Source organism: Saccopteryx leptura, chromosome 3 (assembly GCF_036850995.1).
Source record: "Saccopteryx leptura isolate mSacLep1 chromosome 3, mSacLep1_pri_phased_curated, whole genome shotgun sequence".
In the NCBI taxonomy this organism is placed as follows: domain Eukaryota; kingdom Metazoa; phylum Chordata; class Mammalia; order Chiroptera; family Emballonuridae; genus Saccopteryx; species Saccopteryx leptura.
Window position 1 is genome coordinate 119,232,591 of NC_089505.1, and position 26,712 is coordinate 119,259,302.

Consider the following 26,712-nt stretch of genomic DNA (forward strand, 5'->3'; position numbering starts at 1 on the left):
GGGTTCAATCCCTGGTCAGAGCACATATGAGAAGCAACCAATGAGTGCATAACTTAATGGAACTAAGTGAAACAGAGTTGATGCTTTTCTCTCTCTCTCCCCTCAACGCCTTCCTTCCCTCACTCTTGCCAATACGGGGAATTTTTTTTTTTTTTTTTTTTAATTTTAGTGAAAAGATGGTGGAAAATAGTAATTTAGAAGAGCGAAACAAGGCATAGATTAGGGAAATACAATGGATGTCCAGTCTACACAGTATTACAAAGCCACTTGAGATTAGCGGTCATAAACTCAAAATAAGACCAGTTATAAAGGTTGTACTCCTCTCCACCATGTTCAGCTGTGCAGTATGAGCACCGAGTTATCAGAGAGTTAGACTGAACTACTAACATTAGGGATTTGCTACATGAGTGTAACAAAGGGAATGAGGGGATTGAGTATGTATGCAAGGGAGTGATTACAATGATGCACCAAGGAATCTAATCTAGATAAGGAAGAAACTGAAGCTATCAAGAGAGAACAAATTCCTAGCACAGGGGTCGGGAACCTTTTTGGCTGAGAGAGCGATGAACGCCACATATTTTAAAATGTAATTCCGTGAGAACCATACAACGACCCGTGTACATTAGGCATTATCCAATAAAAATGTGGTGTTGTCCCGTTGGACAGCTGTGATTGGCTCCAGCCACTTGCAACCATGAATGAGCTGTAGGAAATGAATGGATTGTAATACATAATAATGTTTTATATTTTTAAAGTTATTATTTTTTTTATTAAAGATTTGTCTGCGAGCCAGATGCAGCCATCAAAAGAGCCACATCTGGCTCGTGAGCCATAGGTTCCCGACCCCTGTCCTAGCAGGTCAAAGAATTACTGCAATTGGGATACTAAAAAAAATAAGCTAGTCAAGACTGGTGATGGTAATTAGAGCTGCTAAGAAAGTTATTGGTAATAACAAGATTAGGGTAAGATCTTGGGATTATATGGCTAAATTATGTTGGAAGATGAGATTATTAAAAGAGAAGAGGTCAACAAACTGAGAGGCAGGAAAGGCTCAACTATGTGGCTACTGAAATCATTTAGAATTATGAAAGAAGTAGTGACAGAGAGTAGTGTTATGAACCAATAGTCAAAAATCTTCAGGGAATAAGGGGAATTTCATCCAGAAGTCTACAAATGACCAAAACCAGAAGAGTAGCATACAGCATATTTTGATGGTATAAACATTAGAGCTGGGAGTATTTTAGGAGGGAGTAAAGGACACTGATGTGGAAATGGCAATGAAGAATAAGGAGGATGCCTATTGCTCCATCAGGTCCAATGGGAGAGAGATAAATCTGCCACAACTTTAAAAGACAGCAGAGGAAGCAATATATTCAAATGAGAACCAGAAACAATAAAGAACAACAGTATACTATGGCAAGAAAGAAAATGCCAGACTGGAGGCATGTGTTTATATGCATTTTATTTCATTCTCTCTATACAAATTCACAGCCAATACTAAGAAGATGGCTTTCTGTGTTGTAGGTTAGATGAGTGCCAATAAACAGTGACTTAAAGAAGTGGCAAAACTGCAGTCTTTCACCTCTCTTTACCTTAGTTGCCTTAAATATGCTGACAATCAATTATGGTACAGTTTTTTTTGTTGTTGTTGTTGTTTTTTTGTATTTTTCTGAAGTTGGAAACAGGGAGGCAGTCAGACAGACTCCCGCATGCGCCCCACCAGGATCCACCCGGCATCCCCACCAGGGGGTGATGCTCTGCCCATCTGGGGCGTTGCTCTGTTGCAACCAGAGCCATTCTAGCGCCTGAGGCAGAGGCCACAGAGCCATCCTCAGCGCCCGGGCTAACTTTGCTCCAATGGAGCCTTGGCTGTGGGGGGGAAGAGAGAGAGAGGAAGGAGAGGGGGAGGGGTAGAGAAGCAGATGGGCGCTTCTCTTGTGTGCCCTGACCGGGAATCGAACCTGGAACTCCTGCATGCCAGGCTGACGCTCTACCACTGAGCCAACCAGCCAGGGCCAGATTTATCACCTAAAGTAAAGGGACCATGTTAGTGTCTGATCAAAATCTCTTACTAATAAAGGTTCCTAATAGGCTAAAGAGCAATCAGTTGCCAACATCAAATAGCTTGAGTTAGATGAACTAAAACTGATGCAAATGCCTAGTGATATTGTAGGTCAGTGGGCTCAAAATGCCAAGGGTACAGTATCACTGTACTGGGTTTGTCTTAAAATGAGGCAAGGGTTATAGCAGTAACTTGGAAGCATGTCCCCTCTTAGTTATCTGCTGTATAAACATTTGAGGAAAACAGAGAAAACTAAAAAAACCAACTGTCAGGACAATTTTAAAATCTGTTTTCTAGGCCCTGGCCGGTTGGCTCAGTGGTAGAGTGTTGGCCTGGCGTGCAGAAGTCCCGGGTTCGATTCCCAACCAGGGCACACAGGAGAGGTGCCCATCTGCCTCTCCACCCCTCCCCCTCTCCTTCCTCTCTGTCTCTCTCTTCCCCTCCCGCAGCGAGGCTCCATTGGAGCAAAGATGGCCCGGGCGCTGGGGATGGCTCCTTGGCCTCTGCCCCAGGCGCTAGAGTGGCTCTGGTCGAAACAGAGCGATGCCCCGGAGGGGCAGAGCATTGCCCCCTGGTGGGCAGAGCATCGCCCCCTGGTGGGCGCATGCGGGAGTCTGTCTGACTGTCTCTCCCCGTTTCCAGCTTCAGAAAAAAAAAACAAATCGCCTGACCAGGTGGTGGCGCAGTGGATAGAGCGTCGGACTGGGATGCGGAAGGACCCAGGTTCGAGACCCCGAGGTCGCCAGCTTGAGCGCGGGCTCATCTGGCTTGAGCAAAGAGCTCACCAGCTTGGACCCAAGGTTGCTGGCTCCAGCAGGGGGTTACTCGGTCTGCTGAAGGCCCGTGGTCAAGGCACATGTGAGAAAGCAATCAATGAACAACTAAGAAGTCGCAACGCGCAACGAGAAACTGATGATTGATGCTTCTCATCTCTCTCTGTCCCTGTCTATCTCTGCCTCTGTAAAAAAAAAAAAAAAAAATCTGTTTTCTAGAGGCCTTCCATACTTCCATTGAAGTAGGTCTTCCGAACTAAAACCAACCCCAAATAAGCCAAGATTTATTAGTCATAAAGAACTTAAAGGGTAAAGGCCCTGGCCGGTTGGCTCAGCAGTAGAGCGTCGGCCTGGCATGCGGGGGACCCGGGTTCGATTCCCGGCCAGAGCGCATAGGAGAAGCGCCCATCTGCTTCTCCACCCCCACCCCCTCCTTCCTCTCTGTCTCTCTCTTCCCCTCCCGCAGCCAAGGCTCCATTGGAGCGGGGATGGCCCGGGCGCTGGGGATGGCTCCTTGGCCTCTGCCCCAGGCGCTGGAGTGGCTCTGGTCGCGGCGGAGCGACGCCCCGGAGGGGCAGAGCATCACCCCCTGGTGGGCAGAGCGTCGCCCCTGGTGGGCGTGCCGGGTGGATCCCGGTCGGGCGCATGTGGGAGTCTGTCTGACTGTCTCTCCCCATTTCCAGCTTCAGAAAGGTGCAAAAAAAAAAAAAAAAAAAAAAAAAAAAAGAACTTAAAGGGTAAAGAAGAATCATGAAGAGGACTCTAGGAATTTATGCTGGGCACTGTAAGGATACTCTAGATGCAGAAAAAGATAGCATCCCCAATGTCAGAGATAAAAACAACCTTTTTAAAGTTTTGCCTTTCAAGACAAACAACAGAACTGGGTTTTCTTATTTAGGATGACAATTCTGATAGCCAAACTTTTGTCCAGTTATATCTTTGTTTTCGGGCTTTCTCCTCAACCTTTTGGAGTTACAAGCACAAAGACCCTTAAAAGATATCTGCTCACCTGGGCTGTAATTGGCATTCTGGGGAAGGGCGTTGGTGATGTTGGGCTGCTCATGCCCATAGTTCCCATCCTCCAGGGGACAGACATCCAAGTCACTCCACTTCTGCAGCTGCTGCAGCCAAGAGGATTTTTCCTCCAGTTTGCAATGTGGATTTAAAATGATGCACACCCATAAGGCCCCTGGAAAATAAAACAACCCACACTCTTCATATCTGTTTTTCGATGTATGTATAAGCCTTACTCTTGTCAGCTTACTTTTTTCTTCCATTTTTAGCTGGCAGGAAAAGTTCCCAAAACATCAGTGTTTCTCAATATAAAAAATGAGATCTGCTAAAGTGTTCAGAACTGGATTATTTTTCCTTCCCAAAGTTTCATTAAAACAGGGCGACTACCTTGATATCTGGATGTGTGCCTGTGATAAGGAACAAGATAGATTTGGGCTTGATTTCCTAGCTTGAATCTCTAGTCCAACAAACATTTATTGAGGGCTTTCCATGTTCAAGGCTCGGTACTAAAAAAGAAGACACTGCTCCTACCCTTGAGCAGCTGTCTAGCGGGAGAGAAAGATAAAGAATCAGACTGCCATTTGAATAAGGTAAGTGTTGAGATAAAGATATGTCCAGGTACAAGAGCAGCACAGAGGAAAGGCATTTAGCACAAGGACAGGGGCCAGAAGGGAGGTGTTCAGAAAAGGCTTCAGTTTTTGGTTAGCTGACCTTGGGCTGTGATTCAAATCCCTCAACTGTAAAACCAAGATCATAAAAACTCCTATGTTGGCCTGACCTGTGGTGGCGCAGTGTATAAAGCGTCGACCTGGAAATGCTGAGGTCACCGGTTCGAAACCCTGGGCTTGCCTGGTCAAGGCACATATGGGAGTTGATGCTTCCAGCTCCTCTCCCCTGTCTCTCTCTCCTCTCTCTGTCTCTCTCCCTCTCTCTCTCCTCTCTAAAATGAATAAAATAAAATAAAAAATTAAAAGGAAAAAAAAATGCTTCCTTTAAAAAAAAGAGAACCCCCCCCAAAAAAACCCCCCAAAACTCCTATGTTGTAGGGATATTGTGAGAATTAAATGAGATAGCATTTGTAAAGGGCCTAGCATATTACTTGGTGCATAATAAAATTTTAGTATTTCCTTTTTCCAGGGAAAATGGTTTATTTGGACTTGGATTTTGATACTGCTGATAAACTGTGATGCCTTAAAACTATTACAATCTTGCATCTTCTGTCACTGTAGCAGAGTATCACTTGCTCCACATAACCAATGGATAATGTTTCTTTGATTACATCACTTTCCTTTTCAAGCAAACCCACTTCTTCTCTAGGTTGGCTTGTAGATTGAGTCTCAATCTCAAGTTAGCAATAAATCTTACTGTATAGTAGTAGTTCAATTTAAACATCCTTTGGTATGTTCAGACACTATTTCAAGGTCCCTTGAAGTCAAATAAAAATTTTTAAATGGCCATTTTATCCTCAATTTATATTTCCCCATGTATAATACTATCCCATGTATAAGACACACCTTAATTTTGGGGCCCAAATTTTGAAAAAAAATGTATTACATACAGTTATGGAACTCAAGTTTTATTAATCATAAAATTCATACAACTTCTAATCATTGTCAAAACTCCCATCCATTAGCTTGTCCTCATCTGTATCTGATGACAAATCACTGTCTTCAACAATAATTGCAAAAACAAGCGTGAAAAAGTGGGAAACGCAAGTAAAAAAATCTATAACCATTGTATAAGACACACCCAGTTTTTGGACCCCAAATTTTTTGAAAAAGGGTGCGTCTTACACATGGGGAAATACGGTAACTGAAGATGATGATTATTCATTTCTATTGGCTCAATTAAATTTTTAAATCTACCATAAAGAAACTATACTAGGTAATAGAATAATAGCATGTAATGATGGCTCTCAAGGGGATTGCAATTAGGAGTCATCCAAATAATTATAAAACCTTGATAAATGATATCATAGACATATATAAAGTCCTATGAGAATATATATGATAGAGCAATTAATTTTGCACATGCAGTCAGGGTAAGTAATAGAAAGGAAATGACATCTGAATTTGGCCTTAAAGAATAAACAGGAATTAATTCTGGTTAAAGATGGCTAACTCAACAGATATGTTTATCACAACTCTCTCTTGAGATCTCACTGAAATGAAAGAAAAGGGATAAAAACAGGCATAAACTCACATAGACACCGAGGAGAATGGAAGAGATGAAAGAGAACAGCTACAAATTCTGGAATCTACAAATCATGTGGATGAGTGATAGCTGACTTAGCAGAACTGACAAAGTTGAAATATGAGTCCAGCTTTTAGGAAAGCCCATAAGCAGACTGATTCATATTCCAGAACCCCACTGAAAGTGGGCCTGAGAATACGTAGACTTGGTTAAAAGTCTGTCAAAGGTTCCCAGATTTCTTCTATTCAAAGTAGCTGAGTGCCTCCTTCTTCCCTCTTCTGGAAAAAGACCAGAGCTTTATTCCCTGGAAAGGTTGATTCAGAGAGGATCTGGATTAGGACTACTACATACAGCTGAGGGTGAGGTTTCCATACTGAAAACTAAGGAGTTAAGGGAAAAGCTATACATATTGAACAAATGGATACCCCCTCACTCAACACTCTTTCCCCACTTGGCTCTGAGAAGATGTGACAGGCTTATAACCCACATAAAGAAATTGGAGGATTTACCCCCTGAGGAACTAATCCGCACAAGGGGGAAAAACACTGCAGATACTGATAGTTAGGGTTCTCCAATGAAAAAGCCCAACCATATCATCCTCAGTTAAGCTGTCTAGTTGACAAGGCCACACACACATACACAGAGCCTCCTTTTTCACTTTTAAGTATCTTACTTTTACATAAGAATGTATAGCTAGCCTAACCAGGGGGTGGCATAGTGAATAGAGCATCAGCCTGGGACACTGAGAAGGTAGGCTTGAAACCCCAAGGTCACTGGCTTGAGTGCAGGCTCACCAACTTGAGCACGGGGTCACTGTCTAGAGCATGGGATCACAGACATGACCCTATGGTCGCTGGCTTGAACCCAAAGGTTGCTGGCTTGAGCCCAAGGTCGGTGGCTTAAGCAAGAGGTCACTGGCTCAGCTGGAACCCCCTCCCCCAGTCAAGGCACATATGAGAAAGCAATCAATGAATAAATAAGGGACCTCAACTATGATTTGATATTCCTTATCTCTTTCCTTCCTTTCTGTCTGTCCCTGTCTGTTCCTCTATCTCTCTCTGTTGCTAAAAAAACAAACAAAATAAAGTACAGCTAAAGAACCTTGACTATATGAGGAAAACATCTTACATAAAGGACAAAGAACAAAGGAAACAATAGGAAGAAAATAAACTCTAATCGATAGTCTTGAAGTGAGAAGATATTACATCCATGAAATATGCACAGGATGCAACAACAAAAAGTTAAAAATATGACAAAAATAGACTAAAATTTATAAAATAGTTGGAAGATAAAATTGAGAAAATATGTCAGAAGATAAAACACAAAAATAAATAAGTAAAAAGGAAAGATATAGATATAAGGAGAGAAAAATAATTAGAGGATCAATCTCTAGTCAATATGTTCAGTCCCATCAAATCATCTATCAATTTTATAATCTTAGAGCATTCTTTCTTGGAACCCTCTATTTTGTTATCCCTGATGTTGACGGTCCTCTAAGCCTGCTGCATAGTAACTTAGAAGATAATACTCAAATAAGAGGACTAGTTTCAGACAGAGAGAAAATAAAGATGAGGAAAAAGATTTTTTTCAAGAAAAAGTTTCAAACTAAAAAACATAGCCTGCCATTTGAGAGGGCTTATCAAGTACTAAGCAGATTAGATTTTTTTTTTAAGTTAAAAGACAACAGCAACTGAAAGCCCTATAAAATTTCAGATTAATGGAGACAAAGAGAAAAAATATATGGTTCTACAGAGAAAAAACAGAACATTCTCCTGAACCAGAATGGTCTGGTACTTAACAGAAACTAGAGGACAATGGAGAAATATCTTTGAAATTCTAAAGAAAAGCACATGGTTTTCAAACTAGAATTCTACACCCAATCAAAGTATCACTTGAAAGCTAAGGTGAGAGTTCTGGTCAAGATGGCAAATAAGTAAATGTGGCACTCATATCCTCCAACACTAAATTACAGAACAACCATCATTGAGACTGCCTGAAGTCTAGCTAAAGAGAAGTCCTATACCTATGACATTCAGAAGAAACCACATCAAGACTGCTGGATGGGGTGGAGACATGGAATGGATTGGTCCTATACCAATGTGTGGTGGTTAAAAATTGGAAGGGATTATCTCAGCTGCAGAGATCACCCATGAGGAGCAAGGGGTCCCTGCCCAAACTAGGCCCCCCATCCCAAGGTATCAGTACCACGAAGAGAAGTCCCCAAAACTTCTGGATGTGAAGACCAGCAGAAATAGTGGCAGAGTGAGAGTGGGGGATGCTGGAGTCCCAGGCATTCCTCTTAAAAGGCCATTGTACAAACTTACACAGACTTGTTCACTCTGGTGCAGCAGCAGCTCAAAGGGGTCCCAGGGACATACATGAAGGAACTAAATTGTCTGGCTTTCAAATGAGGGATGAAGGGCCAGCTTTGTCCCAGAGAGAAGTGCTGTCAGAGGCCATTGTTCCTTTGCTGAGTCCTCCCCACCACAAAACTGGTAAGTGCCATATCTGAGTCTCCATCAGCCTGGCCAATACTATTTGCCTGGCCCTGGTGATTTCTTGAGATCTTGCCACACCCAAATTGTGGGCCCACCCAAGCCATTTCCAGTAGCTTTCCCATGCAAACAGCATGTCCTGGCTCATGCAGTAGACTTTCCTGAAATCTCTCAAAAGGTTCACAAACCCCAAACAATCAGCATCTGGTCTCAGAGTGCCCTATACCTCTTGCTAAATGGCCCTAGGCCAGGCACTAGTGGTAGCCAGCCTTGGTTTGCAGCTTGGCCTATCCTGGGCACCTCCAAGCCCAGTACAAGTAGTACCTATTTGTAGCTTGTTCTAGAATTCATGCTGGGTGGCCCCAGGCAGGGCATGGGCAGCAGCTGATCTTTGCTTGTACCTCCTGGGAGGCCCCAGAGCCAGTGCACTTGGTTGCCAGCTTCAGAACACTCTGGAGCTCCACACAACCACTATTGCCAGAGACATACTCAAGGGGCAGAGTCTTGGGCACCAGAGCTCTGATGAAATGAGACCTATTCTGTGGGGTCAGTTCCTGCACAGCAGCTCCTCCACTGTGGTGGTGGTAGTCCTCACAGCCTATCAGCCTGGGGTAAATCCCTCCTATTAGCATGCTAACAGCAATCAAGGCTTGACTACAAAAGAAGGAAACACACAGTCTACAGGGGAGAGGGTAACCTGGAGTGCCCAGGTTGGGAGGCTAAGCCACTGGGCCCCATAGGACATCTACTACATAAGGTCATTCTACCAAACCGGGAAGTGTAGTAGCTCTACTTAATACATAGAAACAAACATAGGGAGGCAGCCAAAATGAACAGACAAAAAAGCATGTCACAAATGAAAGAACAGAACAAAAGTCCAGAAAAAGAACTAAACAAAATGGAGAAAAGCAATCTACCAGATGCAGAGTTCAAAACACTGATTATAAGGATGCTCAATGATCTCAGGGAGAACTTCAACAAAGATATAGGAAACATGAATACAGAGTTAGAAAGCATAAAAAAGAACCAGTCAGAAATGATGACTAAAGTAACTGAAATGAATACATTACAGGGAATCAACAGAAGAGTGCATGAAGCAGAGGATCAAATCAGTGATTTGGAAGATAAGAAAGCAGAAAACACCCAATCACAACAGCAAAAAGAATCCAAAAAAAGAAATGAAGATAATGTAAGGAGCCTCTGGGACAACTTCAAGCATATCAACATTCACATCATGGGCATGCCAGAAGAAGAGAGAAAGCAAGGAACAGAAAACCTATTAGAAAAAAATAATAATGGAAAACTTCCCTAACCTGGTAAAGGAAATAGATATACAAGCCCAGGAAGCTCAGAGAGTCTTTAACCAGATAAACCCAGAGGCCCACACCAAAACACACTATAATTAAATGCCAAAGGTTAAAGATAAACAGAGAATCTTAAAAGCAACAAGACAAAAGCAGTAAGTTACCTACAGGGGAGCTCCCATAAGCTGTCAACTAATTTCTCAATAAAAACTTTGCAAGCCAGAAGGAATCTGTACAAAATATTCAGTGATGAAAAGCAATGACTTACAACCAAGATTACCCACAAAAGCTATCATTTAGAATTAAAGAACAGAAAAAGAGCTTCCCAGACAAGAAAAAATTAAAGGAGTTCTTCACCACCAAACCAGTATAAGAAGAAGAAATAAAAAATAAAAAATATGAATAATACCCTGGCCTGTGGTGGCACAGTGGATAGAGTGTAGACCTGGAATACTGAGATCTCCCATTCAAAACACTGAGCTTGCCTGGTCAAGGCACATACAACAAGCAAGCAATGAACAAGTAAGTGAAGCAACTATGAGTTAATACTTCTCGCTCCACTCCAATCTCTGTAAAATCAATAAATAAAATCTTTTAAAAGTATATATTAATAATAAAATGGCAATAAATATACATCTATCAATTACTTCAAATGCAACTGGATTAAATGCTCCAGTCAAAAGACATACAGTGGTTGAATGGATAACAAACAAGACACTACATGTGCTGTCTACAAGAGACTCACTTCAGATCAAAAGACACACACAGCCTGAAAGTAAAGGGATGGAAAAAGATTATCCCATGATAATAGAAACAAACAAACAAAACAGTTATGTAGCAATGCTTATACCAGACAAAACAGATTTTAAAACAAAGTCTAGAACAAAAGACAAAGAAGCAATTTCACTTTTGGGTATTTATCTAAAGAAATCCAAAACACTAAATCGGAAAGACATATGCACCATATATTCATTCCAGCATTATTTACAACAGCCAAGATATGGAAGCAACCAAAGTGTTCATTAGTACATGTATGGATAAAGAAATGCTGCATATATATAATGGAATATGATTCAACTATAGAAAACAACGAAATCTTGCATCTGCAACAACAAGGATGGACATAGAGAGTATTGTGCTGAGTGAAATAAGTCAGACAGAGAAAGAGAAATTCCAGGTGACTTCACTTACATGTGGAACCTATAAAACAAAATAAATGAACAAGCAAAATAGAAGCAGATTCATAGATACAAAGAAGATTTTGACGGTTGTCTGATGAGAGGGGTGTTGGTGGGATAGGTGAAAAAGGTAAAGGGATTAAGAAGTACAAATCGGTGTTCAAGAATAGTAATGAGGCTGTAAAATACCACATAAAAAATATAGTCAATAGTATTATATGGTGTCAGATGCATACTAGATTTACCAGAGTGATCACTTTGTAAGTTGTATAGATGTCTAATCACTATGTTGTACACCTGAAACTAATGTAATATTGTACATCAACTGTAATTTAAAAATCTTTTAATTATTTTTTTTAAAATTGAGGGTGAGGCCCTGGTTTGTGGCTCAGTTGACAGAGTGTCAGCCAGGCATATGGACATTCTGGGTTTGATCTCCAGTCAGGGCACACATGAGAAGCAACCATCTGCTTATTACCCCTCCCTTTCTCCACTTTCTCCCTCTTCCCCTCCCACGGACAGTGGCTTGATTGGTTTGAGCATGGCCCCAGGTGCTGAAGATAGCTTGACTGGTCCCAGCGTGCCAGTCTCGGGCACTTAAAATAGCTCAGTACTCGAGCATCAGTCCCAGGTGGGTTTGCTGGGTGAATCCTGGCTGAGGCACATTTGGGAATCTGTCTACTATCTCCTCTCCTCTCACTTAAAAAAAAAAATCAACAAACAATAAAATAAAATGAAATAAAAGATAAAATATAGACATTCAGCAATACAAAATTTATCTTAAACTTATCTCTCATGTATTCTTATTTTAGGAAGCTTCTGGAAGATGTACTCCACCAAAGTAAGAATAAAGCCAGAGGGAAGGGAATGTTGGATCGGAAAATGGAGTTCAACACAGAAAAAAGGAAAAGGGAAGTCCCAGTGAAGAGCAATAGCTACAATGACTATGCTGTAGCAGGTTAGAGAAGGAAAAGAGAGGATTCCAGAAGGGATGTTGCTAGGAAATAGTAATATTGATAGATTATTTGATGTGATTAAACATTAAATGAAGATTTTACATTTAGATTGGATAACCTGGAGATAAATTAATAATAACAACAGAAAAATTTGCAATCTTCCTAAAAGCCAAACTACAAAAAGCAATGATTAATTCATGAAGAGGAAAAAATATAGTATAAAAAAGTACATGTGAGCCTTGACTGGGTAGTTCAGTTGGTTAGAGCATCATCCCGATACACCAAGGTTGCAGATTTGATACCCGGTCAATGCACATACAAGAATCAACTCACCATCTGGGCTGGTTAGTTCAGTTGGGTAGAGTGTCATCATGAAATTACAAGGTTGTGGGTTTGATCCCCAGTCAGAGCACACATGGGAAGCAACAAATGAATGCACAACTAAGTGAAATAACAGATGAATGCTTCCCTTCCCCCTCCCCTCTCTCTCCCTTCCTCTTTCTATCTCACTAAAAATCAATAAATTTAAAAAATTAAGCCCTGGCCAGATAGTTTGGTTGGAGCATCGTCCGGAAGTGCAAAGGTTGCCAGTTCCCTTTCCAGGTCAGGGCACAAACAGGAACGGATCGATGTTCCTGTCTCTTTCTCTCTCTCCCCTTGCCTCTCTTCAAAAAAAAAAAAAAAGGAATCAATCCATAAATTCATTACGAAATGAAACAACAAATTGATGTTTCTCTCACCCTTCCTCTCTCTCTAAAATCAATCAATAAAAAAATTTAAACCATTAAAAAAAAAAAAGAAAGTGGCCAGACCAGGCGGTGGCGCAGTGGCTAGAGCGTCGGACTGGGAGACTGGGATGCAGAGGACCCAGGTTCGAGACTCCAAGGTCCCAGCTTGAGCACGGGCTCATCTGGTTTGAGCAAAAGCCCACCAGCTTGGACCCAAGGTCGCTGGCTCCAGCAAGGGGTTACTTGGTCTGCTGAAGGCCTGTGGTCAAGGCACATATGAGGAAGCAATCAATGAACAACTAAGGTGTTGCAATGCGCAATGAAAAACTGATGATTGATGCTTCTCATCTCTCTCCATTCCTGTCTATCTGTCCCTGTCTATACTTCTCTCTGTCTCACTCTCTGTCTCTCTGTAAAAAAACAAACAAAAAAAAGAAAGTAAATGTAATATTAGTACACTATAAGACTGCACTACAAATGCTATTTTTTCTTTTCTTTTTTTAAGATTTTTACTATTGCTCTGGAGGGATAGCTCAATTGGTTTGAGTGTTGTCCCAAAGTGCAGAGGTTGATGGTTCAGTCCCTGGTCAGGGCACTTTCTCTCTTCCCCTTTTTCTCTTGCAAAAATCAACAACAACAAAAGATTTTTTAAAAAAGGAAAAAAAGGATTTTACGTATTGATCTTATAGAGAGAGGAGAAAGGTGGGGGAAGCGAGAAGTATCAACTCATAGTTGCTTCACTTTAGTTATTCATTGATTGCTTGTATGTGCCTTGACCAGGCAAGCCTAGGGTTTCGAACCAGTGACCTCAGCATTCAATGTTGACGCTTTATCCACTGTGCCACCACGCCAGGCTACAAATACTATTTTTATAGATGTAATAATGTAAACTTATTTAACACTGATTTAGCCTCATATCATAATATCACTATTTTGAGAGAATGAGGAAGAAGTTATTGGTATACACATATGTTTATGTACTGGGTGCTATAGGCTCAATGAGAATGAGATCTCTCCTGAGATCCCTCACTCCTTCTGCCATGTGAGGACACAGTGTAAAGATAGCTGTCTATGGGCCCTGGCCGTTTGGCTCAGTGGTAGAGCGTCGGCCGGGCGTGCAGGGGTCCCGGGTTCGATTCCCGGCCAGGGCACACAGGAGAAGCGCCCATCTGCTTCTCCACCCCTCCCCCTCTCCTTCCTCTCTGTCTCTCTCTTCCCCTCCCGCAGCCGAGGCTCCATTGGAGCAAAGATGGCCCGGGCCGCTGGGGATGGCTCCTTGGCCTCTGCCCCAGGCTCTAGAGTGGCTCTGGTAGCAACAGAGCGACACCCCGGAGGGGCAGAGCATCGCCCCCTGGTGGGCGTGCTGGGTGGATCCCGGTCGGGCACATGCGGGAGTCTGTCTGTCTCTCCCGTTTCCAGCTTCCGAAAAATACAAAAAAAAGCCAGCCCTCACTTGACATTAAATCTTTTGGTCACTTGATATAGGACTTCCCAGCCTCCAGAACACTAAGAAATAAATTTCTGTTGTTTATAAGTCACCTAGTCAATGGTATTATGTTATAGCAGCCTAAACAGATTAAGACAAAAATTGGTACCAAGAAGTGGTATGCTACTACAAAAATTCCTAAATATATGGAAGCAGCTTTGGAACTGAGTAAAGGCTGGAAGAGTTTTGAGCCACGTACTAGAGAAAGCCTATGCTGCTATGAACAGACCTTTAACGATGAGTCTGGTGAGGTCCCAGAAAGAAAAGAGGAGAGCTATAGAGAAAGTCTCAATCTTCTTAGAGAATACATAAATAGAATAAAAAGAACAGAACACTGGTAAAAATATGGATAGTAAAGGCCATTTTGATGAAGTCTCAGATGGAAATGACAAATATTTTATTGAAAATTGGAAGGCAGGCACTTCTTGTTATAAAGTGGCAAAAAACTTGGCTAAATTATGTTCATGTCCTAGTGTTTCATGGAAGATAGAACCTGCAAGTGATATTAGCTGAGGAAATATCTAAGCAAACTATTGAAAGAACAGCCTGGTTCCTCTTGACTGTTTAGAGTAAAATGTGAGAAGAAAGAAATGATTTAAAGACAGAACTTTTCATCAAAAAGGAAGCAGAACTTAAAGATCTGGAACATTCTCAGCTTATCCATACTGAAAAGAATGAGAAAGCCTATTTGGTAAAGAATCCTAAGGGTGTGACCCTTACAAAGATAAATGCTCATTTTTCATTGTAGGAAGAGAAAAGATGATATCTAGAATTTAAAAATAAAAAAAAGAACAGCTATTTGGAAATGTAGAGGCATATTAGAAAAAGCAACTAAAAAAGGTAAAACTTATTCTTTCTAAGAAGTGGTAACTGGCAATGTGAGGGAATGGGGCCAGGGAATACTGTTCAAAAGTTTGTAAAATTATTTGATGTTTTAACATGTGCGTATATATTATTTTATTTAAAAAGAAGAGTAAGAGGTAAATATAGGAATCCCTTTGGCAGAGGTAGTGGGAGTTTGTATACCTAAACAGGGGAAAGGGCAAAGACACTCTGAGGAGTCATCTTAGTCTCCTTAAATATTTAATCCATTAGATGTTTTTTTCCTTCTGATAGAAAATTTTTGTAAGCTAGGATGTTAGTTTTTAGTTCTATAAGGACTGTGAGATCATACCAATAATAGTGTCACTTATAAACACCAGGTGGCAGGAAATCCTTAATATGTAAGTTTGGGAGGCAAAAAGTTTGGGACAATGAAGCAGTAAGAAAGATGCACAAATATTCAAGTCATAAAAGTTTATTTCTCCACTTAAATTTGTTTTATTAAATTTATTGGGGCGACACTGGTTAATAAAATTATATAGGTTTCAGGTATATAATTCTATAATACACTATCTGTATATCATACTTTCTCGACTTTTAGGATTTTATTTTTTATTTTTTTAAGAATATTTAGGCTTATCTCATTTTAATTATTTTTATTTATTTATTCATTTTTTTAGAGGGGGAGAGAGAGAGAGAGAGAGAGAGAGAGAGAGAGAGAGAGAAGGGGGGAGGAGCAGGAAGCTTCAACTCCCATGTGCCTTAACCAGGCAAGCCCAGGGTTTTGAACCGGCAACCTCAGCATTCCAGGTCGATGCTTTATCCACTGCGCCACCACAGGTCAGGCTCGACTTTTAGGATTTTAAAATCCTAAAGGCCTATATAAACCTCATGAGAAAAAACTTTTTCTTCACATTGTTGTTTTTCCCCTATGGTGTGTCTGTATTACACCATTTGCTGGTTCTTTTAAAATTCATGCAGGGAGGGGTAGAGCCCTGTCCACAAAAAAGATAAGAAAACCTTATCATTTAGGATGAGAAGAGAGGAATACTAAGAACAGAAGTTTGAGGAAACATCAACATTTAAGTCATGAGCAGAGAAGAAGGAATGAGCACAAAAGAAAAAGAAAGACAAGAGTCAGAAGAACCAGGAGAAATTGGTGAACCAATTAGCAATCTCTAATGTGGTAGAACCAATATTAGTAACAACCATTTACTTTACAGTTAAAAAAGTAGCTTTTCATTTATTGTTAAATAAAAGATTTTCACATTCAATCTTTACAAGCAGAATGAGAACTAAAAAGAGGCTATTAAATTTGGCAACTAAAGGGATTTTAGTGACCTTATGAATTTCAAAATCAATAGGATTATAGGAATGGAAAACAGACTGAGTTGAGAGAGGCTTAAAAGATAAAGAAACAGTGTGATTCTAGTCATCAAGGAGTTCCTATTTCCTAGGCATTTAATATTAAAAAGGGGATCCCGAGGCCTGACCAGTGGTGGCACAGTAGATACAGCATTGACCTGGGATGCTGAGGACCCAGGTTTGAAAACCCTAGGTCAGTGGCTTGAGCACAGGATCCTCGACATGATCCCAAGTTTGCTAGCTTGAACAAGGCACCACTGGATCGGCCTGAGCCCCACAGTCAAAGCACAAATGAGAAGCAACCAATGAACACCCAAAGTGATGCAACTATGAGTTGATGTTTCTCATCTATCTCCTCACTTTCTCTCCCTTATCTGTCCCTCTCTTTAAAAAATGAACAAATAAAAATAAATAAGTAAATAAAAAGGGGATCTCTAGAAAGTGAGTGCATGTAATTTCACCTGTAAGTTAAAAATGAGTTTTCTGTCTTAGTAAGGCCTTATGAATTTATTTCAAAAACACTCAAGAGGCTATCACATCTCTAGAGAAGAGCTAAAGCAAAATATCCTGTAGTTTCCTGCATTTAATAGCACTCATGGGTCTGTGTTACCAATATCCAAAAGCATATTTTTAAGCAACTTAAAAAAAGGGTAAAAAACTCTAATGAAAGTTAAAAATTTACACAATTATTATATATTAAATTTAATAGTAATATAATATCTATAACATTTCTTTTTATGGGCAAGGCATTATATTAAGCACTTTATATGCATTATTTTTTTACTTTTTTAAATTCAATGAGAGGCAGGTGGCAGAGAAATAGACTCCCACATGCACCCGAACCAGGATTCACATGGCAAGCCCTTTAGGGGCTGACGCTTTACCCATCTGGGGTGTTGCTCTGTTGCTCAGCAATGGAGCTCTTCTTGGTACCTGATGCGGAAGCCATGGAGCCATCCTCAGCACCAACTCACTCCAATCAAGCCATGGCTGCAGGAGAGGGAGAGAAAGAGAAAAAGAGAGAGAAAGAGAGAGAGAGAGAGAAGCAAGGGGGGGAAGGGAAGAGAAGCAGATGGGGGCTTTTCTGTGAGCCCTGAGTGGGAATCAAACCCAGGACATTCACACACCAGGCTGATGCTCTACCACTGAGCCAAACATCCAGGGCCTATATACATTATCTCAGTCTTCTAACTGAGAGTCAACCGGTTTTGGGTTGGGTGTGGGAGGTAGGAAACAGGAAACTAAGGATGATGCTTAGGTTTTCTTTCTGAGCAACTAGATATATCTTGCTGCTGTGTACTCAAATGCAGACAAGAAGGGGGAAATCAAGCTTCGGCAGGAAAACTAAGAGTTCCATGATGGTCATGTTAAGTTTGAGTGTTTCTTAGAGGTAGCAGGAAGCTGGACACTGAGCCTAGAGTTCAGGAGAAAGGTCAGGGATAGAGACATAAATTTGTGACTTATCTGCATCTGGATGTTATTTAAAGCCATGGGACTGAATATGATCACTTAGGTAGAGAATACAGACCGGGAAGTATGTGCTGTGGTGTACTCAATATTTAGAAGGGTTGAGGAAAAGCAGAAGAGCCTGCAAAGCAAACTGAGAAAAAAGTAGCTAGGAACATAGGAGGAAACCAGGAGTGTGCGGTGTTATGGAAGCCAAAAGAATAAGTTTCAAGAAGGATATGGTCAATTTTATTGAAAATTGCTAAGAGATCAAATAAGGTAACAAGTGGGAAATGACTGCTGTATCTAGCAATATGGAAGTTACTGGTGACTTTGACAAGAGCTACTTCAGTACAGTGGCACCAATGAGCAATGGATGCTCAACTACAGTGGGCTCAAGAGATAATGGATCCGCATCCTGTGCTCCTGGAGTACTGTATGTGGCGGCGCCGCAAAGCACGGCGTTGCTAACATACAGTACTACTTCTGGTGACACGGGACACACGCGTCATGGCTCCGGAAGCACGTCATATCACTTGTTACGGCTAGCAGTGACAAATATGGACCCGGACATTGACCATCTCATTAGCCAAAAGCAGGCCCATAGTTCCCATTGAAATCCTGGTCAGTGTGTTGATTTAAATTTACTTGTTCTTTATTTTAAATATTGTACTTGTTCCCATTTTGTTTTTTTACTTTAAAATAAGATACATGCAGTGTGCATAGGGATTTGTTCATAGTTTTTTTTATAGTCCGGCCCTCCAACGGTCTGAGGGACAGTGAACTGGCCCCCTGTGTAAAAAGTTTGGGGACCCTTGAAGTAGAAAGAGTGATTACAAACAGTTTTTCAAGAATTATTGCTTTAAAGGGAAGAGAAATAGGGTAATGATTGGAGGGTGTGGGATTATCAAAGGTACTTTTCTTTGAGACTGAAGATATTAGAGCATATTTGTATGCTGACGGGGTTGTCTTAGTAGAGGGGGGAAATTGATGATGCCAGAGATAGGAGATAACTGCAGGAGCAAAATTCTTGAGAACAGGATATAGCGTAGGAACCAGGGTAAATATGTAAAGACTGGCCTTTTATGGGAGCAGAGTTACTTTATAGATTTTAACAGAAAAGAAAGTAAAGCATATGTTTACAGACATGAGGATATGAGCAAACTCCAAGTCTGATAGCTTCTATTTTATCTGGTTCAGAAACTGGAAGTAGTGAGCCCACTCTCTAAGTTCCTATAAATCCTGCCTAGACCCTTCCCAGGTGAGCAGGCCTTGTGACCAGGAAGGAATCCTCAGAGTAGTTAGGGAAAGCGTAAAAGCACTATGCTCTAGTATCGAATCTCGTAAGGCTTCCCTTAGTGTAGTGGTTCTCTGGAATACTGGCATTAGTATCCCCTGGAAATTTGTTAGAAAAGCAAATGATCAGGCCCCACTCCAACCTGGAGATAGATCAGAAACTCTGGAGATAGATCCCACAGTTTGTTTAAAAACAAGTACTCCAGATGATTCATAGAAATTTGAGAACCACTGTCTTTGCAGAATGCTGACAGTTGCTTAAGAAGATTGATATAGCAATTTCTTGGATATGAAAATGTCAGAAGCAAGAGCTTTTCATAATGAACCTAAGTATAGTGCAAGAGTTTTAAAAGCACTAGGAGTCAGCTCTACTTACTTCCTCTCACCTACTTAGCCTCAAAGACCAAACCCAAATCCACAGCACAATCCCATGGTTGTCATAAAAATCACTCCAAGAGGTTTAGGCCTCAGAAGAAATTAACTGTGAAGGCTAATTTTAAACTCTTAGGAAACCTGCTCTGTGGGGATAAAAAGGGCATAATGAGATAGAATTGAGGAAGATGCTACAGAAAGATGTTTTATTTGAACTCAGACAGACTGGGGTTCCAGTATTAGAGCCACAACTTATTAGTGTGTGACTCTGAATGAAATACTTAACTTTTCTGAGCTCAGTTTTCTTTTCTAAAAATATGAAGATGCCAATATTATTTTTATTTATTTATTTTTTAAAGTGAGAGGAGGGGAGATAGACAGACTCCCACATGTGCACCACTAGGATCCACCCAGAAACTCCTATCTGGGGCCAATTCTCAAATCAACCAAGCTATCCTCAGCACCAATGCTTGGACCAAAATGCTCGAACCAGCTGAGCATTGGCTGTGAGAGGAGAAAAGGGAAAGAAGGGGGAGAGGGAGGGGAAGCGAAGCAGATGGTCGCTTCTCATGTGTGTCTTGACCAGGGATCAGGATGTCTGCACGCCAGGCTGATGCTCTATCCACTGAGCCAAGCATGCAATGCCAGAGATGCCAATATCTTAATTTGGAAGGAAGTCTATGCCACCTATCATTTCTTCTTAGGAAAGAGTCTAGAAGCAGTTCTTAAATTGCCATGTATTATGCATGTGACCCTAGTCACAACTGGTTGGACCAGTAGCTACAGACTAACAGTGAAATATTCCTGTACTTCAGGAAGTGTGGCCTGACCAGTCGGTGGTGCAGTGGATAGAGTGTGGGCCTAGGACACTGAGGACTCAGGTTCAAAACCCCGAAGTTGCTGGTTTGAGCTCAGGCTCATCTGGCTTGAGCGTGGGCTCACCAGCTTGAGTGTGGGGTTGCCGGTTTGAGCGTGGGATCATAGACATGACCCCATGGTTGCTGACTTGGGCCCAGAGGTCACTGGCTTGAAGCCCAAGGTTTCTGGCTTGAGCAAGGGGTCACTGGCTAGACTACAGCCCCCAGTCAAGGCACATATGAGAGGGCAATAAATGAACAACTAAGGTGCTGCAACTATGAGTTGATGCTTCTCATCTCTCTCGCTTCTTATCTGTCTGACCCTGTCTGTCTCTCACTATGGAAAAAACAAAAGTGTGATTATGTCAAAGCAGAAAGTTTTCTATAATTCTTTATTCTGTATCCAAAACTAACCAGAGCAATCTCTAGTTCTTTGCAATAAATATATAATTTAATTACCTCTTAGGATTGTTATGAGAATTAAATGAAACAATGTGAGTACAAACTTTAACATGGAGATTGGCACATAACAATAATGTAGCTATTTCTTATTAATGAAAGTTCCAAAGCCATAATGCTCCAGGTGATTTCAAAAAGCCTTAGCACCCAAACCCAAACTGTATACTTAGCAGCCCCAAAATAACCAGGTATAGTCCCAGAGTCATTAAACCTCATTCTCCAACGCTTTGGCGCTAACTATAAAATATTTATATATGTTTCAGGGGCTTCAGTCCACTAAAACTCACTAAAATCCTAACCTGCAGTTTTTGTGGTGCTATTTTATACAAGTAGGAAGTTTGCTATTGCTTTCTGGGGTAGAGGAAGTACCGAGGAGCTGTATTAGAACTTTTATAATATGTCATATAGAACTATTTCAGTATAACCCATGATTAGATTGAGTCAAAGGTTTGGAAGATTCTGAAAACAAGGAGAGGAGTTGAGTCTTAGCATTGCAAACTGGCATTGGAGCAAAGGAATGATAAAGAGAAATAATGACCAATAAATATGGCCTTAAGGAGAAGGAGCAACAGAAGGCCACAGTTCTAATTTAATCTAAAAGTCCCAAGGTCCTCAATGAGACTAATGGTGATGGTAAATAAAAAGTGGGAATGGACACTAACCTGCATTTTGAAGACTGGGGAATCAAATGAAGTTGGTGATGAGGTAGGGAATGAAAGAAAAATAAGTGCTCAACAATAAATTTAGTAAGGAATGGTGGAGATAATGCCAGAGTCAGGGGAACTTTTTTTGTAGGAGGTCTGAGTTCGTTTTAGATTTCCCAAGCTTAAGGTGATGAAGGGATTTTTCACTTGAAATGATCAAAGAGTAGCTGCTAATAGGGGGCTGGAACTCAGATAAGTGGAAAAAAGGTGAGGCAGAGATCATCACAAAGATAAGCTCTGAAGCCATGATATTATAAAAAAATTACAAAAGAGTAAAGAGAAAGAATAGATGTCCAAGGCCAAGGAGTGAAAAAGAAGAACAGAGCTAGGGAAAGGGAGAAAAATGAGGCTAAGTATTTGGAGAGCCAGGCTAGTGCCATGCAACAGAAGCCAACAGAAAAAGTTTTCTCTCAGCAAAGGTTTCTATGTGGTACCATCTGGAACAGAAGACTCAATAACAAACCACAACACTGTGGAAGCAACACAAGAGTTCAGATGATTACTCTGGTAACCTCTGTAGAGCCTAAATCTTCCACCAGCCTGTCTAAAGTTCACTCAGCAAGATCTATGTAATGACTGATAGCAATGTTCACTGACACTGTTGCCAGGGAGCAGCTGGTAGGACAGACATAGCACTTCTCCATTTCTCTGAGATATGGGACTTACCTAGCTCATCCCAGAGCTGTCTGCACTTATCTGTCATGCTTGTTCCTTGCTGCCTCCAAAGTGTGAGTCGTGGGTCGGCCATAAACTGCTCAGTTATTAGCGTCAGCATCCTGGCTCCATTGGAATCTCTCATCCGCAGCATCTCTCGAACCTGACACATAGGAGGGGAAAGAGGTTGGTGACTGTTCATCATAAAAAAAAGTAGAAGAAGAAAGAAGAGGACGGGGAGGAGAAGATGAAGTACCTAAGCACGGTATTTCCAAAGAGCCTTTAGAAAGCCTCTTGTTTTGTAAGCAAGTTCTCTACATGTATCAAGAAAGCCTGCTGTCCACAATAAGATACCACTTCACCCCCACTAGAATGGCTAGAATCAAAAAGTCAGATAACAAGTGTTGGTGAGAATATAGAGAAATCTGAACCCTCATATACCATTGGTGGAAATGTAAAATGTTGCAGCCACTTTGGAAATCATTCTAGCAGTTCCTCAAACAACTAAACATAGAGTTATCATATGACCTGTCAATTCCACGTCCTAGAGAAAAATGAAAACATATGTCCACATAGAAACTTGTACAAGAATGTGTCTAGCAGCATTATTTATAATAGCCAAAAAATGGAAAACATCCAAATGGCCATCAACAGGCAAATGTAAAAACAAAATGTGTATCCATACAGTGGAATATTATTCAGCCATAAGAAGGAATGAAGTACTGATACATGCTATTAACACAGATGACCCTTGAAAATATTATGCTTAGTGAAAGAAACCAGTTACAAAAGACTACATACTATATGATTCCATTCCTAATAAGGTCCAGAATAGGGAAATCTATAGAGACAAAAAGTAGATTAGTGATTACTTAGGGCTGGAGGAGGGGAAATGCATTAGGGGAATAACTAAAGGGAATGGGCTTTCTTTTTTTTTTCTTCTTTTGTATTTTTCCGAAGCTGGAAATGGGGAGGCAGTCAGACAGACTCCTGCATGCACCCGACCGGGATCCACCCGGCATGCCCACCAGGGGGTGATGCTCCGCCCATCTTGGGGCGTCGCTCTGCCCCAATCAGAGCCATTCTAGCGCCTGAGGCAGAGGCCACAGAGCCATCCTCAGCGCCCGGGCAAACTTTGCTCCAGTGGAGCCTTGGCTGTGGGAGGGGAAGAGAGAGACAGAGAGGAAGGAGAGGTGGAGGGGTGGAGAAGCAGATGGGCGCTTCTCCTGTGTGCCCTGGCCAGGAATCGAACCCGGGACTCCTGCACGCCAGGCCGACGCTCTATCACTGAGCCAACCGGCCAGGGCCATGGGCTTTCTTTTTAAAGTGATGAAAATGTTCTAAAGTTGTCTGTGGTGATGCATGCACATATGTGAATATACTAAAACCCACTGAGCCTGACCAGGCGGTGGCACAGTGAAAAGAGTGTCGGACTGGGATGCAGAGGACCCGGGTTCGAGACCCCGAGGTTGCCAGTTTGAGCACGGGCTCATCTGGTTTGAGCAAAAGCCCACCAGCTTGAACCCAAGGTTGCTGGCTCCAACAAGGGGCTACTTGGTCTGCTGAAGGCCCCCGGTCAAGGCATATATGAGAAAGCAATCAATGAACAACTAAGGTGTTGCAATGTGCAATGAAAAACTAATGATTGATGCTTTTCATCTCTCTCCATTCCTGTCTGTCTGTCCCTGTCTATCCCTCTCTCTGACTCACTCTCTGTCTCTGTTAAAAAAAAAAACAAACCCACTGAAATGTACACTTTAAAATGGGTGAATCTGATGGTATGTGAATTATATTTTACTAAATGTGTTTAAAAGAAGGAAAGAAAGCCCCCAGCACCAAAAATCTCTTCCAGGCCTCTTCGGGCAGTTTTGGGAAGTCTTGAGTTCAAGTCTTCATTATTAAAACCCCAGCAATGTTAACTCAATCAGAGAGTGGAGCAGAAGAAAGGGATACCAGGGTGCGGTAGCAGGACTCCCTGGATGCAATCTGCTCAGGTCTGCTCTGATCAATGTCTCCCATTAGTTTTCAAGCATTTGGTTCAGCTAGAGCAGGTGAGCTGACTATAATGCACAAAGCCAAAAGTGTGGTGAGCTCAGTTTACTTTAAAAAGTTTAAAAAAAAAGAAAAGAAACTTTTCATATTTTACCTTGGCAAACATTGAATTGAGTTGCTTTCCAGAGCCATAGTAACCACCCTGAGAAAGAAAGAGCTTCACTTGTTCTTTCACCTGTTCTTCATCCAAATGCCAACAGTTCTCATCATCAATGCTGGCCCCAGCTGTGGGGTCAGGGGCACCTGTAGGAAACAGGAACAGTGAAATAAATTCCCTGACTTCGCATGCTTCTCATTCAGCAGGAAGGGAAATTGGTGAGAATATTCAAAAACATTTGCAGATGACATGATATTATATTGAATATATAGAAAACTTAAAGTATCCACCAAAAATTAATAAAATAATTCAGTAAAGTAGCAGAATACAAAATTAATATACAGAGGTCTGTTGTGTTCCTAAACACTCGTAACAAACAGTTGAGAGAAATTAAGAAAACAGTACCATTTACAACTGCATCAAAGAGAATGAGATACCAAGGAATAAGTCTAACCAAGGAGGTAAAATACCTGTACTCTGAAAACTATAAGACATCGAAGAAAGAAACTGACCAGGAGACAAATGAAAGGATATAACATGCTTCTGGACTGAAAAAATATTGTTAAAAAAACCATACTCCCCAAAGCAATCTACAGATTCAATGCAATTCCTATCAAAATACCAATGGCATTCTTCTCAGAATTAGAATAATCCTAAAATTTATGTGGAACCACAAAAGACCAAAAATAGCCAAAGCAATCTTGAGAAAGAAAAACAAAGTTGGAGGTGTCATGCTCTCTGATTTTAAACTATATTTCAAAGCTATAATAATCAAAACAGTATGGTACTGGCACAAAAACAGACACACAGATCAATGGAACAGAATAGAGAGCCCAGAAATAAACCCTCGCTTGTATGGTCAATTAACCTACGACAAAGAAGGTAAGAATCTACAATGGAGTAACAATAGTTTCTTCAACAAACGATGTTGGGAAAACTGGACTGATACATGCAAAAAGATCAAACTGGACTACTCTCTTACACCATATATAAAAATAAATTCAAAATAGATTAAAGACTTAAATGTAAGCCTGAAACTATAAAACTCCTAGAAGAAAACATAGGTAGTAAACTATTTGACATCAGTCTGAGAAATATCTTTTTGAATATATCCCCTACAGCAAGAGAAGCAAAAGCAAAAATACACAAGTGGAATTTCATCAAACTAAAAAGTTTCTGCACAGCAACGGGAAGTATCAACAAAACAAAGACTAACTACTCAATGGGAGAATGTACTCACAAATGACTTATCTGATAAGGGCTTAGTATCCAAAATATAATATATAAGAAACTCATACAACTTGCGGGGCCAATGCTGGACATGACCCTTTCCCCTTACAAGATGCTAGATAGCTGTCTGGCCAGCAGCCATAATGAGGGAGAAACACAGCTTGGTCCCAGGAAGTTCTCACAAAGTGTTCTGAAGGGAAGGCCAGACTTTCCCATACACAAGCCAGAGTGTTTTCTGCTGTTTTCAGTAGTGCTCTCCCCTCTCTCCTACAATGTATAAGAAGGAGAAAGGGAGCTGTTTAGGTGTGGTTCTTACTAGCCCGATTGGCTGCCACTGGGCTTCCCCTGGAAGATGAGTAATAAATGGCTATATCTTCTGCATCTGGTCCTCCTGCTGTTTTTTTGTTTTTATTTTTTTGGAATATCCAGGTACTGGGTTGACATCCCCAGCTTTGTATTCCTGTGTTGCACAACTCAATAACAAAAAAATAAACAATCCAATAAAAAAATGCAGAGGACATGAAAAGGCATTTCTCAAAAAGACATACAAATAGTCAACAGACAGATGAAAAGATGCTCAACATCACAAATCAAAACCAGAATGATATACTACCTCACACCTGTCAGAATGACTATTATAAAAAAGTCAACAACATGTTGGCAAGGATGGAGAGAAAAGGGAACACTTGGCCACTGTTGCTGGGACTGTAAATTGGTGTAGCCATGGTGGGAAACAGTATGGAAATACCTCAAAAAACTAAAAATACCTGGCTGGGTAGCTCAGTTGGTTAGTGTTGTTCCGATATATCAAGGTTGTAGGTTCAATCCCTGGTCAGGGCACATACAAGAATCAACCTGTGAATGCATAAATAAGTGGAACAAATAGACATTTCTCTCTCTCTCTCTAAAATCAATAAATAAAAATTTTAAAATTAAATAAAAAAAACCCAAAAAATAAATCTACCACTGGACTCAGCAATTCTACTTCTGGGCATTTCTCCAAAGAAAATGAAAACACTAATTTGAAAAGATATGTGCTCCTCTATGTCTATTGCTACATTATTTACAATAGGCAAGATATGGGAGCACCTAGCTGTCCATCAACAGATGACTGGATAAAAAGATGTGGTATATACACACAAGGGAATATTATGCCACAATAAAAAATA

General features: G+C 41.0%; 1 protein-coding gene across 1 annotated transcript in view; it reads right to left on the reverse strand.

The window, feature by feature from the left end:
• The window catches only part of ZSWIM5 (zinc finger SWIM-type containing 5), a 173,754-nt gene that overhangs the window by 36,704 nt on the left and 110,338 nt on the right, over nt 1–26,712 (reverse strand). The window contains exons 3-5 of the mRNA XM_066376121.1: nt 24,311–24,459; nt 22,177–22,327; nt 3,845–4,024 (exon numbers count right to left, since the gene is read on the reverse strand). Of these exons, the coding sequence (XP_066232218.1) occupies nt 3,845–4,024; nt 22,177–22,327; nt 24,311–24,459 (480 nt within the window). The remainder of the gene's footprint in view (nt 1–3,844; nt 4,025–22,176; nt 22,328–24,310; nt 24,460–26,712) is intronic.